Source organism: Macrobrachium nipponense, chromosome 48, assembly GCF_015104395.2.
Source record: "Macrobrachium nipponense isolate FS-2020 chromosome 48, ASM1510439v2, whole genome shotgun sequence".
NCBI classification, from domain to species: domain Eukaryota; kingdom Metazoa; phylum Arthropoda; class Malacostraca; order Decapoda; family Palaemonidae; genus Macrobrachium; species Macrobrachium nipponense.
In genome coordinates, this window is record NC_087223.1 from 7,944,299 (window position 1) to 7,959,171 (window position 14,873).

Here is a 14,873-nt window from a genome sequence, read left to right on the forward strand (position 1 = left end):
ATTAGAACTGTCAGTGTACGTGTAGTACATATATTATATATATATATACATATATTTTGTCATAGTTTTTTTACTTGTTTATATTATAAGTTTATTGTTGTCATTATTGTTTATTACTTATTGGTGGATAGTATTCCATATCTTTAGTTATATGGCTAGGTAGGTAAATTTAAGGTTTTCCTTGTTTTGATATCTTCCACTTCCTTCAGCCTTTTGTTATTTAGGATAGTTTTGGCCGGCATATATTTGGATCCTCACTGATTTATGAAACATTTGTTCTCCTCCTCTGAATTTCTAGTAGGGTTTAGATGTTTAGCTGTAGGGTGCCTTGTGGCTCGTTGAAGACCTGGTATTTAATCCTCTTGCTTAAAGCTGTTTTGCTGTATGTATTTTACTTAAACCCGCAAGGCTGATTTAAGTTTTTTTATTTCTGTTTTGTAATAAATACCGTTAAGTTTTTCTGGAGTGTTTTTGTGCCTGCTTTCCTTGAACATGGGTTGCATTTACTGTCTACGATCCTAGCAAAATAAAGTACCTAAGAACTTGTACTAGAACCCCAGAGGTTTGTAACATATATATATATATATATATATATATATATATATATTATATATATATATATATATATATATATGTGTGTGTGTGTGTGTGTGTGTGTGTGTGTGTGTGTGTGTGTGTAAATTCCATAGAGGAAGTTTCAGGAGTGGCATAAGGCTCCAGTCTCTCTCTCTCTCTCTCTCTCTCTCTCTCTCTCTCTCTGTGTGTGTGTCTCAGAATTATATGGCACAAGAGTCAATTCTCCCTCGCTTTCTCTTAACAGCAATCTCTATGCAGCCTCTCTCTCTCTGTCTCTCTCTATCTATACGGGATAAAGGGGCCCTCTCTCTTTCTATCTCTCTCTCTCTTGGTGAAATACCTCTCCCCCCTCTCCCTTTATTAGAAGTACTCAGCCAAAACTATGGTTACAGTGGGCCATCTGTAATTTGAAGTATCATGAGTCATAGAAATGCAGACTAAAATATCATCAGTAAAGCCCAGTAATTTGTATTGTTCCTGTACACCTGACCACAAAAGTACAGCACCCGTACTTCAATATGAACTTACAGACGAGGAAGTGAGGGCCAATTAGCATCCATAAAAGCTCCATCGTTTATATTAATCTAACCAAGAGGAATGGTGGCTAAAAAAGTATCTGTAGAAAACTTATATTGAAAGTTTTCAAAGCAGAATAGTTGAAAAAAATCCTTAAAAAACTCTTTAAATTGAATGATTTCGTAATAGCCCATTATAAGGAGCCTGATTTCAAAATATCTCATTATAAGTAGGAGTCTGATTTCATAATAGCCCATTGTAAGTAGGAGCCAAAGTGATATAGGTAAAATTCATATACCCGGCAGCAGAAATGGGATATAAAAAAAAATTGTTTCCACTAAGGTAAATAAAATTGCAAAATGCAATAAAGTACGTAATCTTTATTATAGAGTATAAAAATCAACATGATTATCAGTCAGTAAATGGTTAGTGTGCTCGTTTTGTTATATAAACATTTTTTTTTTAAATTCAACCCTTTATGAGTGTAGAGTAGCTAGTCTGTCCATACTGATTTGAAAACAACAAGAAATCATATTTTAATTCTCTGGATTACAAAGAAGTTTTCTGTGACTTCAAGAGACGTAATTGAAGTCTTACTGTTTAAGAATAAGACTTACTGACATCAGGTGATATCATTGTGGAATCTGAGAGACATTCTGAAACCAGAAGTTACAATTGTGGACTTTAAAAGGAGACTTTAACCTGACATCAGAAGACATAATTGAGGACTTCAATGAAGGCATTTCAGGACTTCTTTCGAAGTCTTCCTGCCATAAAGCACCGTGTAAATTGATGTCAAAGTTTCACCTGACATCAAACAGCATTTCAGCACTAATAATTCAACAAAAAATGAAGTGGTTACGAGAAAGTTTTTGCCATACAAGAAACGTCAGATTATAAAAAAACATATGGACAGAGGCGACACTCCCACTAAACTTGACACTTAACAAAGTTATTTTAACCCTTATGTACATGTTCCACAAAGCCTCTTTTTGAGAGAACAATAGAAAAAATAGTCGAGTCTACTGGCCATAATCTGTGATGAACACCAGAATGTAAATTAACACTTATGAACATATTCCACAGAATCTCTTTTCTCTTAACACAATAACAAATGATCTTAGATACCCATTTGTAAGTAATGACAAGAAAGACATATATACTGAATATTCCAGATTCCTTACATAAATTATGTATTTGTTCAACATCATAACAACGTAGAAATATTTATGCATAAACTTTGGGACAAAATCAACATTTCTTATAAAAAAATGTTTTTACAGATTTCAGATAGTTAATTTGTTCATGTAAAACAAGTTTTTGTTTACAAACTGTATTTGCAAAAACAATTGCAATTAAGTACAAAAACTTCCCTGTCTGCTCGTAAACATTTCTTGTTTGCAAAAAGAGTTTTTGCTGCTTTGTGATTCAGTATAATGAGATTTATTAAGTTACATATTTTTCATATATATACAAACAGTCATTTGTTTACACTGTGGAAAACAAATAGAGACAAATAAACACAATTTCATTACTAAAGATATCTTGTATGCATCACATGGGATGTTGGAATAATATCATTTATTGCTAGAGAATTTAAACAATTTTATATCTATATATAATATATACATTCAGACAAATTCTTTGAACCTTTACAAAACTACGAACAGCATCTTTGTTTTCTATATCTGGGATTAATATTCGACTTTCAGGTGCCCACAGACAATAGCAGGTAGGTCTACCCTTCTTTTTCTCTCTCTACCATTGCACTCTTCCGCTCTCTCGCCCAACTCTGGGCTACTGGGTTTGTTCTATCTCATTCGAAGCTAAAGTTTGTGTGTGTGTATGTGTTTGTTTATATATATATATATATATTATATATATATATATATATATATATATATACGTGTGTGTGATGTGTGTGTACGCATGTGTAATATACACAGTAATCTTATACCTTAATCTAGTAATATACCAAAGTACAAAAATTAAAATCACAAGAAATCATATCTACAATTCTTACGGAATGCAAAACAGCATCGTAAAGCTACAAGTTTTTTTAGATACATAAAAAAAGAAAAAAAAACATTCGCATTATCCTCTGGCTAAACTGCAAAAGAAGCCACTGTGATATAAAGCCAAAAAAAAAAGGAATATTGAAAAAAAATTAATCAGATTCAGATTCTCAGAGATTCAAGAATTAGAAACAGTTCTCACTTGGTACAAAGAAAAAAATTACGAATCAAAATGATGAAAACATAGGCCTAGCTAATTTCATGCAATTGTAATTTTTAAAAAAAAACCGTCACCAGGTGTTGTATGCGCTAGAAGTTTATGATACACGAGATATATATATTTACATCCTAGAGAGAGAAAAAAAAAATCCTGACTAGATACATCATTTAAAATGTAAGATTCATTACGTGAAAGACATTTTGACCCACCAGCCGAAGGTTTGAAGGTTTTTCCTATTTGTGTTTTTCTTCAGCCGTGGCTAAATATCATTCATTCCCACAGACATGCACACAGCGTTCTTCTTCTTATATAAAAATAGCTAGAGAATCCCCTCCCCCTCCCACGCATTCAAACACAGAGAAGAAATTTGATGCATAAGACTGGACTCTTTCAAATGTTCCAAGAATGAGTAAGAGAGACCTTAGCATTGAACTATATTATGCCTAATTTGTACAAGTCTTATACACGGCAATATTTGAATGGATGGTCGGTTAGGTTCTCCTATCAGTTACACGACAAGAACAACAAAAATAATTGTTATTTATCTCTTTAATCAGTTCCTTTCTACTGTCCTCCTTTTCCAAAAAAAAAATGAATAAATCCTGATCTGTTCAATAATGTTCAAATGTTCAGCCATTTCTGCTTCGTTCATTCGCCTTAAGTGTTAATTATGGAAGCTTTTTCGTAACCTCTTGAACGCGACTCTTCGAAGATGACAATATGCTTGGCAAGAACTTAAAAAGCCATAAGGTTGTTATGGCCGGTATCAACAGCAATACGCTCGACACTGACTAAAAAAAAAAGCTTATATATAAACCTCGACTACAAATGCTTGCATCAGACTAGATTCTAGCAAGATCAGGACACTTTTTATAAGTAGTAACTCTTTGAGTATCTGTTACGCTTAATAAGTAACAGATGATCGTAGAAGTGTGAATCGTTCAACAAATACATCTGCGTAACAGCAAGACAACTGCTGTTCATCATTTTCCTTCTCTGGAACGTAAACTTGAGGACAAATCGCCGCTGTGATGTCATATCGCAGCCTACGGATGTAAACAAACCCAGATCTTCTGCCAAAAAAAGTAACTAAGAAATCTTCCCTCCCAAGACGAAGCAATCTTTGCAATATCCTCTTTCTTCAGGAGGCTCCAAACAAATCAATCTTCCTCGTAACAGTGCGAAAGGAACTGGAGGTTTGTTGTTTCTTAAAAAAAAAAAAATGGTGAAAGATCGAGGAACGAGATGGACACATCTCAGATGGTGAGGTCCTCCCATTCCTCGACCTCCTTGGGTGACAACGAGACCGTCAGTTTGGTCACTTTACTGAGGCCGTCGTAGCTCTTCCACGTCAGGGGGTTTTCTCTGATGTCGAATTCCTCCAGGGTCTTTGCTCTCTGCACCTCCTCGACTTCGATGTCTGCAAGAAGAAGAAGAAGAAAGTTCTCAGATTTGGAGGTGTTGTTCACCTTAAAAATGTTAGTGAAAAGAAACCATCTTGACTGATAATTATATTGTGCCTTTGCCAAAGACTTAACTACAGAGAAAATGTGATTTTATCAAAATAGGTTTTTACCTAAAAACTAGTTCTTCACACCAAAGTTAAAATCATTTCTTCTTAAAAATAAGTCCAATTAACTAATGACTTGAACCAAGATTCAATTCATGAATCTATCCATCTTAAACCAAAATTCTAATAATGACATTATCCTGGATTTAATTGAGGATTTAATCCAACATTAAACCAAATATTTTACCTATAAATTAATTCAGGATTTCACCAAACATTACACCAAATATCAATTAAAGATTTTGCCCACGATTAAGTGAGGATTTTGCTCGACATTAAACCTAATATCAACTACAAATTTTACCCAGGACTTAGATCAGGAACTTACCCAACATTAAACCAGAGCTGAACCAAAGATTTCACCCAACATTAAACCAAAGGTGAACCAAAGATGTCACCCAACATTAAACCAAAGCTGAACCAAAGATGTCACCCCTCATTAAACCAAAGTTGAACCAAAGATTTCACCCAACATTGAACCAAAGCTAAACCAAAGATATCACCCAACATTGAATCAAAACTGAACCAAAGATGTCACCCAACATTAAACCAAAGTTGAACCAAAGATGTCATCCATCATTAAACCAAAGTTGAACCAAAGATGTCACCCAACATTAAACCAAAACTAAACCAAAGATGTCACCCAACATTAAACCAAAGTTGAACCAAAGATGTCACCCAACATTGAACCAAAAATGTCACCCAACATTAAACAAAGCAGACTAACATTAAACCAAAGCTGAACCAAAGATGTCACCCAACATTAAACTAAACTTCACGGACTCTAACCCAAGAATTAAATCCAGGATATAAATCAAAACTCCACATCCATGACTAGACCAAACCAAACACAAAACCAAGCACCTATACATGATTGTTTTGTTTGTATGGTGTTTTTACGTTGCATGGAACCAGTGGTTATTCAGCAACGGGACCAACGGCTTTACGTGACTTCCGAACCACGTCGAGAGTGAACTTCTATCACCAGAAACACACATCTCTCACTTCTCAATGGAATGGCCGAGAATCGAACCCGCGACCACCCAGGTGGGACCCAACACCATAGCAACCACGCCACTGAGGCGCTACCTACCCATGATGTAGTTGTTGTTGGCGTAAATGGCCTTGATCTTCGGCAATCGGAAGATGACGTTTGGGAGATTGACGTAGGAATTGTGACTGAGGTCCAGTCTCTGTAATTCGACGCAGTCGGCCAGTTCCTCCGGGAGCTTCGACATCTTGTTGTTCGACAGGTTGAGTTCTGGGAACACAGAAAAGTGGAAGGATTCTGATTAATGTCATCTGGATTCAAGGGATTATTCTGATTAATAATAATATATAGTTTGGGAGGATAAGAGGGTTATATTTTTATTAATGAGGTCATCTTTATTATTGCAATGTGATTATTTTTTGCTGAATTTAGTTACCATAATTCATCATTATTATTATTATTATTATTATTATTATTATTATTATTATTATTATTATTATTATTATTATTATTATTATTATTTAAGTAGTATTAGACATTGCAGTATATTTCATTACAAGAAGTAATGTTGGTGATATAAAATATATATGAATAATAATAATAATGAACTATATACTAAAAGCTTCCTCTATATATATATATATATTATATATATATATATTATATATAATATATATATAGATAGATAGATAGATAGATAGATAGATAGATAGTAGATGATGATATTAGATAGATAGATAGATAGGCAGGCAACAGTTAAACCCCAAACTAAAAATACCCTAAAATTTATGGAGACATTAAAACCTTCTCTAGAACGCATATGCACAGCCACCCACCCCCCCCCCCCCCCCCCCCCACCCCCCCGAGTCTCCCGGTTACAACAGACAGTCTGACGTCTAAGAGAAAGAGCAGACTATAGCCAACTGGTCACCTGCCAATTATTATATACCCGCCCGGGGTTACAGGGCATTGTTTTCGGACGTTAAATCACACCAGGAAATGTTGCAGAAGTAGTAAATGTTGCTTTCTTTGAGTGTTCTGCAAGTTTAAAAAGAGAAAAATATAACTATTGAGGCTAGAGTGCTGCAAATTGGTATGTTGATCGTCCACCCTTCAATCATCAACCATATCAAATTGCAGCCCTCTAGCCTCAGTAGTTCTTATTTTATTTTAAGGTTTAATTTAGCCACGATCGTGCGTCTACAACATAGGCCACTAGCGGGCCGTGGCTGAAAGTTTCATGGGCCATGGATGAGAGCTTCATTTTTTTACTTGTTTATTGGTGTCATAGAGACAGGCAAGAAAATTTTGATTTTTTGTTAATGGATTCCACCATGTAGTGGAGTTTACCAGGCAGGTGGTGACAGTCGTTTCTATCAAAAAAGAGGCTGATTGAATGATGTAGGGAATACAGGAGAAGGTGGGGGAATTCCAAAGCCTGAAAGTGGAATATTTTATCAATTCGCTCATAACTGGTTAACTCTTGAGTTTGGGATTACCACGCACTTTATTTGTCATTCTTGTTTTGCAGATTTCTAAAAGAATGTGAAATCTTGGGAGATATAGGAATGTAGCCTCTATAAAGAAGGGAAGGAGCCTTTTGGAGGAAGCTTCTTTGCCTTGCCGGAGGTTTGCTGTCTCTGAACACACTCGTTTTTGAAGTAGTCCAGTTTCACGAATTCCTTGTAAGAGCTATTATTGCTTTCCTATTTTCTCTGAGTCTTTATAACCTTCCCCATTTCAAGAGGCAGTTTTGTCGCCTTCTTAGAAGTAAAAGAGTCCAAATACGTTTCAAAGTCAATTGCCCCTCCTGTCGGCATTCATTTCTAAGAGAAAATATTCAAAATCATGCTAATTATTAGTATACATATTCAATTTTGTAATGGGTGTTCAGGTTTCTGAACTTATTGAGATTTACAATTATTCAATTTAATATTAATCATCTGTATAATTTGTTTCTGAAATTATTGAGGTTTGAAATTGTTATCTAATATCAATATTTAATTTCTCAATGGCTGCTCAAGTTCTTAACATTAATGACAATCGCAGATGCAAGGAAGTTGCAAATGTTTGAAAGGCTCGTTCTCTGCACCAGAAATATAAAAAAATCTTCAAATGTTGCTTATTTGTATAATTAAATTATCGTGTAATTTTGAAGTTGCAGTTAAGTTGCAAATGTTTCAGAAGCTCGTTTTCTGTGTCAGAAAGCAGCTATAAAACAGCAGACTGCCTCCTCAACTAGACAAACTTGACTTTTATTCATTGAATTTTTATTTCTTACAGTAACGAACGCTCCTTGTAAACATCTCCCTTACTTCCCTTACAACGTGCCAAAGATTTTTGTGACTTCGATCTTATCTAATGCCACAGATGCCTTTCACCTGAGAGAGAGAGAGAGAGAGAGAGAGAGAGAGAGAGAGAGAGAGAGAGAGAGAGAGAGATTCATGCTGAAGAGAATCGCGAGAGTGCTAGAGAGAAAGATATCTGTCCTACCCTGTACTTCTGTGCGAGAGAGAGAGAGAGAGAGAGAGAGAGAGAGAGAGAGAGAGAGAGAACGATTGCGTCTTAAGAATTCAAGGCGTAAGTGATGGCAAGAGAGGGAAGAAAAGTCTTGCTTGGGGTATTCCTGAATCACCTACGCAGAAGTGGATAGCGAAACGGGAATATTTTGAAACGAGCTCTCGATCGCAAGAAGGTAAAGGTTTCCTGGACTGTCTAGAGTCTGCGCAGAAAGGGGCAAAAATAAGTCACTTTTCTTATGAATCTCCTTCTAAATAAAGTGTTTACTACTTATATAAGTTAGAGGAGATTCTTAGAGGAATCTCCACGCCCCTAGAAAGCTTTACGTAATCTAGAAATAAGACTAAATCCAGCTCAGGCCGCGAGGAGGCCATGTTGTGTAACCCGCACTTCTCAAACGCTCGCACCTCTCTAACGATTTCCCCCCAAACATCTGGATTCTAGAAGCTAGTACCATCCCCCCATGCATTATCTAGGACCTACGCAGATAGAGCTCCCGAGACCCTTGTTGCTCGGGGAGTGAACTAAGCCTCTCTTGCCGTCTTGCGCATCAAGCATTTGCCCTTCCCCTGACGCAGGCACCGAGAGAGAGAGAGAAAGAGAAAGGTCTAAAGCCAAGTTCCTGGCACTCGGTTCCTTGTGCCAACAGACGCACGTGGTGGCACCGTTCCGATGCCAGCATACCACGTGCCCACTTTACCTGGGTTTTCCCCTTTTAACGACGTAAATTTGCCTTTTTGGCTTCGGCCAAAGGGACGGACTTAAATTCCCGGCGTGGAGACAACAAAGATTGCGTTCGCTTCGTTTAGTCTTGTTCTTCCCCGTGTCGTGTTTTCTCAGTTTTCTCATAAATTCTTGATGTCTTTCGGTTGCAGTTTCGAGATATTGAATCCTAATAGCTTAATGAACGACAAACATTATTCAAAATATTAGAATATAAGAGAATGATAAACGAATAAGCAGATTATTCCACCGAAAATTGTAAGATCTCTTGAAATGTCGAGTCCAAGAAATCTTGTCCTATTTTTATTTCGACAAATTTGTTTCTTTGGGAACTAAACCTAAAGAACCACAAGATAATAAAAAAGAAAAATATCAATGGTCTCCACAGATACAAAGAAGAGCCTCAAACGCATTTAGAGAAATATCAAAGAAGAAAATATCGAATAAAAATAGTCATTCTCGCAAAACATCTGCAACGAACGTGCCCTAACAACAACAACGCCAATGGCTGGCACCCCGCTCTCTCGTCGGCTCAGCCCCAGACCGGTATGTGCATGATTAAGAGGATTTCCCCCCCTAAAAATAGCCCCGCTTTATAACCCTGGCCCCCTCCCTCCCTCTCCCTACCTCCCTCAACATCCACCTGTCCCTCAGACCTTCGTACAAGTGTTTTTTTTTTCTTCTCCAAGTGAGGAAATTTACCAAGAATTCTCTCCTCGTCTTTTTATCAATTCTTAACATCGTACCCGGAAAATTGGGTTACTTTTTCGTCCTTAAGTCCTCCTAGAAACAGGGAGAGAGAGAGAGAGAGAGAGAGAGAGATAGACGCGCGCGCACACACACAGGTTCCTCCGCCCAGGGCACGCGCGTGGGCGAGCATGACTCGTCCTTACGAATGTCTACGCCCACGTATAGAAGTCGAGTGAGTGACCTCTCTCGTTGTGTACCGTAGTTATTGTATCATCTGCTTCGTATCCATTTGATAGAAGTCTCAGTTGATCATCTAGCTACGGAGATACTTCGGTCATTGGCACCTGCTCTGCACTGTAAGGGATTAAGAGCTGTGTAACACACCTGCCTTTCTCGAAGCAAGATTACAATTGTTTCTTTTTCTATTTTTCGCGATTTCTTATTTGTTTATATTCGTGTGTTTAGTATTACATTTTCCTTATATCCTTTTCATTCGGTTATTTCTTCTTTCATTCTTATAGTTTGCTATGTACGTAGATGTTATATTAGAATGATTTCAAAACTTATTTTTTTTACATATTAAATACCAAAAATTTCCTTCAATCAATTTTTCAGCTTTATAATCTTTACAGGGAACTCTCTCTCTCATTAATTTTTGCTAATCTCATTAATTTTTGCTAATATTCCTCTTTATCTCTATCTCACAATCCTACCTTTCTGCTGGTAACATTATTTCTCTCTCTCTCTCTCTCTCTCTCTCTCTCTCTCTCTCTCTCTCTCTCTCTCTCTCTCTCTCTCTCCTTCCTTTCTGCTGCTATATCATTATTCCTCTCCATCTCATAATCATGCCTTTCTGCTGGTGATATTGCTAATTTCCCCTCACCCTCTCTCTCTCTCTCTCTCTCTCTCTCTCTCTCTCTCTCTCTCTCTCTCTCTCTCTCATTCCTTCCTTTCTGCTGCTATATCATTATTCCTCTCTATCTCTATCTCATAAGCATTCGTTTCTTCTGGTATCATAATTACTAATTCTTCTCTCTCTCTCTCTCTCTCTCTCTCTCTCTCTCTCTCTCTCTCTCTCTCTCTCTCTCATTCCTTCATTTCTGCTGCTATATCATCATTCCTCTCAATCTCTCTCATAAGCATTCGTTTCTTCTGGTATCATAATTACTAATTCTTCTCTCTCTCTCTCTCTCTCTCTCTCTCTCTCTCTCTCTCTCTCTCTCTCTCTCATCATGAGAGGAATTAAAACTGCGCCATTCCCCGTTTTCTATGCTTTAGTTCAGTTGCCCCTTCACTCGGCGAGTTAAGTCACCGTTTTTGTCACGAACTACATCTCCGCATTTATGCACTCACTAGATATGGCGAAATAGCTTCTTCAGGAAGAGAGATATAGGAGGCCCGGGGGGGGGGGGGGGGGGGGGGGGGGGGGAATTTGGGGGGGGGGGGGGGGGGGGGGGGGTTTTAGCAATTTTCCAAACACTTCGCTTAAAAAAACACTGGTTATTCCTTGTTACGATTTTAGGTGTGATTCTCTCTCTCTCTCTCTCTCTCTCTCTCTCTCTCTCTCTCTCTCTCTCTCTCTCTGTCCAAGTTAATCTTCAGAACTATCTCTTGTGGGAAGGTGTCAAAGGGAACACAAGAGGCTTGGTGTGGACCTCTGAACTCGATCCTAAGCTGCCAAATTATATGGCCTTAGCTATTTTGAGTCCACGTGATCATTTCAATTTTTTTTTTTTTTTTTTTACGATTTTTCATCTTGTTCATCCAACATTTGATTACCTGTCGGCCCCCTTATCTTTGTAGGTTTTTCTATCTTTCCTTTCTTTTTTGCTTTTTTTTTTTGGGGAGGGGTGTGAAGTGCCAGGGCTCTTACTTGTATTTACTTGTAAATGGAGAGACAAAGAATACTTGTGCTTTCTTTTCTGGGGAAAATGTTGAGCTATTTCCTTGATTTTCCTGTAAATGGAGAAAAAGAGAATATTTTTGCTCTCTTTTTGCTTTCTTTTTTTGGGGAAAGTGTGAGGATTTTCCCTCAGCTTTCCTTTGAATTAGGAAGCAGAATATTTTTGCTTTCTTTCTTTAGGGAAAGTATGAATCTTTTTCCTTAAATTTTCTTTAAAGATAATATTTCTGCTCTTTTCTTTTCTTTTTTCTTTTTGGGAATTGTGTAACATTTTCCTCAGTTTTCCTGTAAAATGAGATACAATATTTTTTCTGTCTTTTTGCTTTTTTTTTAGAGAAAGTGAGTGAAATTTTTTCTTTAAATGGAAAAACAGAATACTTCTGCTTTCTTTTTAGGGGAAAGTGTCAAGCTTTTCCCTTAATTTCCCTGTAAATAGAGAAAGAGAACATTTTTACTTTCTTTATGGGAGAAAATGTCAATCTTTTTCCTTGATTTTCCACCAAATGAGGAAACAGACAAGTTTTTTGGTCGTGTTTTCTGTCCTTACAAAGAATCAGGACAACTTCAAATATATAAAATATATTTTCATGTTCCTAAAATATTTATAACGAACAAAAGTCTAATTCTCTTCAAATATTTTATAATTGTAAATATCTTTTTCCTGGATCTCATAAAGATTGAATAAATATCTCCTTTCTAAATATTCGCACAGAAAAGAGAAAAATAATATTACTTCACAATTATTAACGGTATTATCCCCCACAAGTAATTCATTAACATAATTATCAACTGCGTAGCGCAGTTCCTTAGTAACATCTGCGCAAATTCTATCTCGCCCACATACCCACCCCATACTCACCCACCTCCCCCCTCAAAGGGCACGGGGCACTTGGTATAGCTGCCCGTTTTCATAACTGCCAATTTATCAAGAACCCCAGGGTTTAAATAGATTGTTACTAAGAGTCACATTGGCCTTTAATAAAGGTGGGAATTCGGCCTTAGTGGGTCCTTCAATATGGCGGTCACTGAGTTAATGTTTTTTTCATGATTTTTAGTTGTATTTTTAGTTGTTTTATTTGATTTCGTCAAAGGTTTAGGGCTGGGAAGATGTTATACTTCTTTATACATAATATACACAAAGGGTAACACAAATTATACTCTATATATATATATATATATATATATATATATTCATTATACATATATGTATATATCTATATATATACTATATATATATATATATATATATATATAGTATATATATATATTATATATATATATATATATATATATATTGTTACCTTCATTCACGTTTATAAACAAAACTCCCGAAAAACACGCTATTCCAAACCCACCTGTTATGAGGCAGAATTTGAGGGCGAACTTGGGAGGAATCTTCGAGAGCAGGTTGCCTGACAGGTTACACGTGGTCAGGGGAGTGTTGCGCATCAGGTGGAACACTGCGTCTGGAACTTGGCAGAGCTGGCACTCGCTCAAATCTGTCACGAAAAAGAGAGAGAGAGCGCGTGAGTGAGAAAATAATATTTTATATGATGGCGTACTACAGGAAGTGTTAGAAAAAAATGGGTACATATTTCAGTCGCTTGTAAGTAGGCTAGATGTGTTGTTGGTGAGGTTTGGGTGTGAGTGTGTGAAGGGGTTAAGGTTTAGGAAGTATTCTGCAGAGGGGGCTCATTCATTATGTAGAAATTAGTGTATGACTGAAGCAGTGATTCTTATGTTTCCTGCCATCTGTACCCATACCTTCAATGTGAAAATAAATAAATAAATATAAATATATATAGGTATATAATATATAATATCATTAAATACATAATTAGATAAATAAAAAATAAATAAACCTATATATAAATAAATAACTAAATAAATACAGATATTATCTTCTAAACACCAAGACCATTTCACAACATGACAATAAAGAAAGACTCCAATTAACTTTTCCTTTTTATTACCAGTGAGTAACACACAAAAAAACGCACATTTCTACCTTAAAAAGGTCTTTCCCCCCAACGCCACAGGATGTGACGTCACACAATATTAGAAAACGGATCTGGTCAGCTGTTGTGTCATACGATTGTGGCTGACGTTGGGGGAGAGAGAGAGAGAGATTTTCGTAAGTAATATTTTTGAGACATTAGTTTTTACACTCATTTGACTCTGAGGTGTTAGAGAGAGAACCAGGAAAAGAACAGAGAGAGAGAGAGAGAGGCTTCAGCAGCCTCATTTCGTATGCACAAGTACTCTGGCAAAAAAAAGAAAATATTGGAAGAAGAAGAATGGCTACCTAAATATCACGGTTTTTCTCTCGTTTTGTTTTGTTTTCAAGCCTCAAACGCACGGTTGCGTTCGCAGCTGGGAGCGAGACAAAAGGTGGATATTATCCTCACATTTCCCATTGTTTTTCGTCGCCCGTGTTGCAATAAACGGTTCTTGTAAGCAGGATTATCTGTCGAAATGATTATTAGTTCATTTTTTTGCAGTGAACGGTCCTTGGAAACATGACTAAACCTATTTGTAGAAATTTTTAACATAATTAGTTATTAGCAGACATATACCAAGACATTATTATTATTATTATTATTATTATTATTATTATTATTATTATTATTATTATTATTATTATTATTATTATTATTATTATTATTATTTACGATACATAGCAGAATTAAAGAATGACAATTTGTGTGAACAATATTGAACATTATTGCAATGTTACATCTATCATTCATTACAACAGGAACAAGTTATAATTTTCAAAGCGCCTTGCAGCTACAGAAAAAAAAACATTGCAACTGTTTACGGTGTCCTTGTAATATGTCACCCGTTACGGAAAAAAAACTTAATCCTTTTAGTCTGAACCCAAAGATTCGTTCTTTCCAGATTCTTTTTTTTTTCTTTTTTTTTTTTTTCATCTTTTCAGTTTGAAACAAAGGCAGCATTTATGAGCAATGAACGGTTCGACCAAACACCACTGAGCCTTGCACACCACTTATCTCTCTCTCTCTCTCTCTCTCTCTCTCTCTCTCTCTCTCTCTCTGTACACCTGGGGACATTTTTCTGTTTTTTTTTCCGATTCTACCTTTCATCTAATATAAATTAATTTAAAACTATAAATCTTGACAATATTG

The 14,873-nt window shown here is 36.3% G+C and overlaps 1 protein-coding gene across 1 annotated transcript; it reads right to left on the minus strand.

Moving 5' to 3' along the window:
* Window positions 1-1,452: 1,452 nt before the first annotated feature.
* On the minus strand, window positions 1,453-13,223 carry LOC135205026 (leucine-rich repeat protein soc-2-like; the record flags this gene model as incomplete). Its single annotated transcript, XM_064235285.1, is given in 3 exon segments — window positions 1,453-4,747; window positions 5,991-6,158; window positions 13,080-13,223. Coding segments are annotated over 3 exon segments (476 nt in total), but the record flags the coding sequence as incomplete, so codon positions are not given.
* Window positions 13,224-14,873: the final 1,650 nt, after the last annotated feature.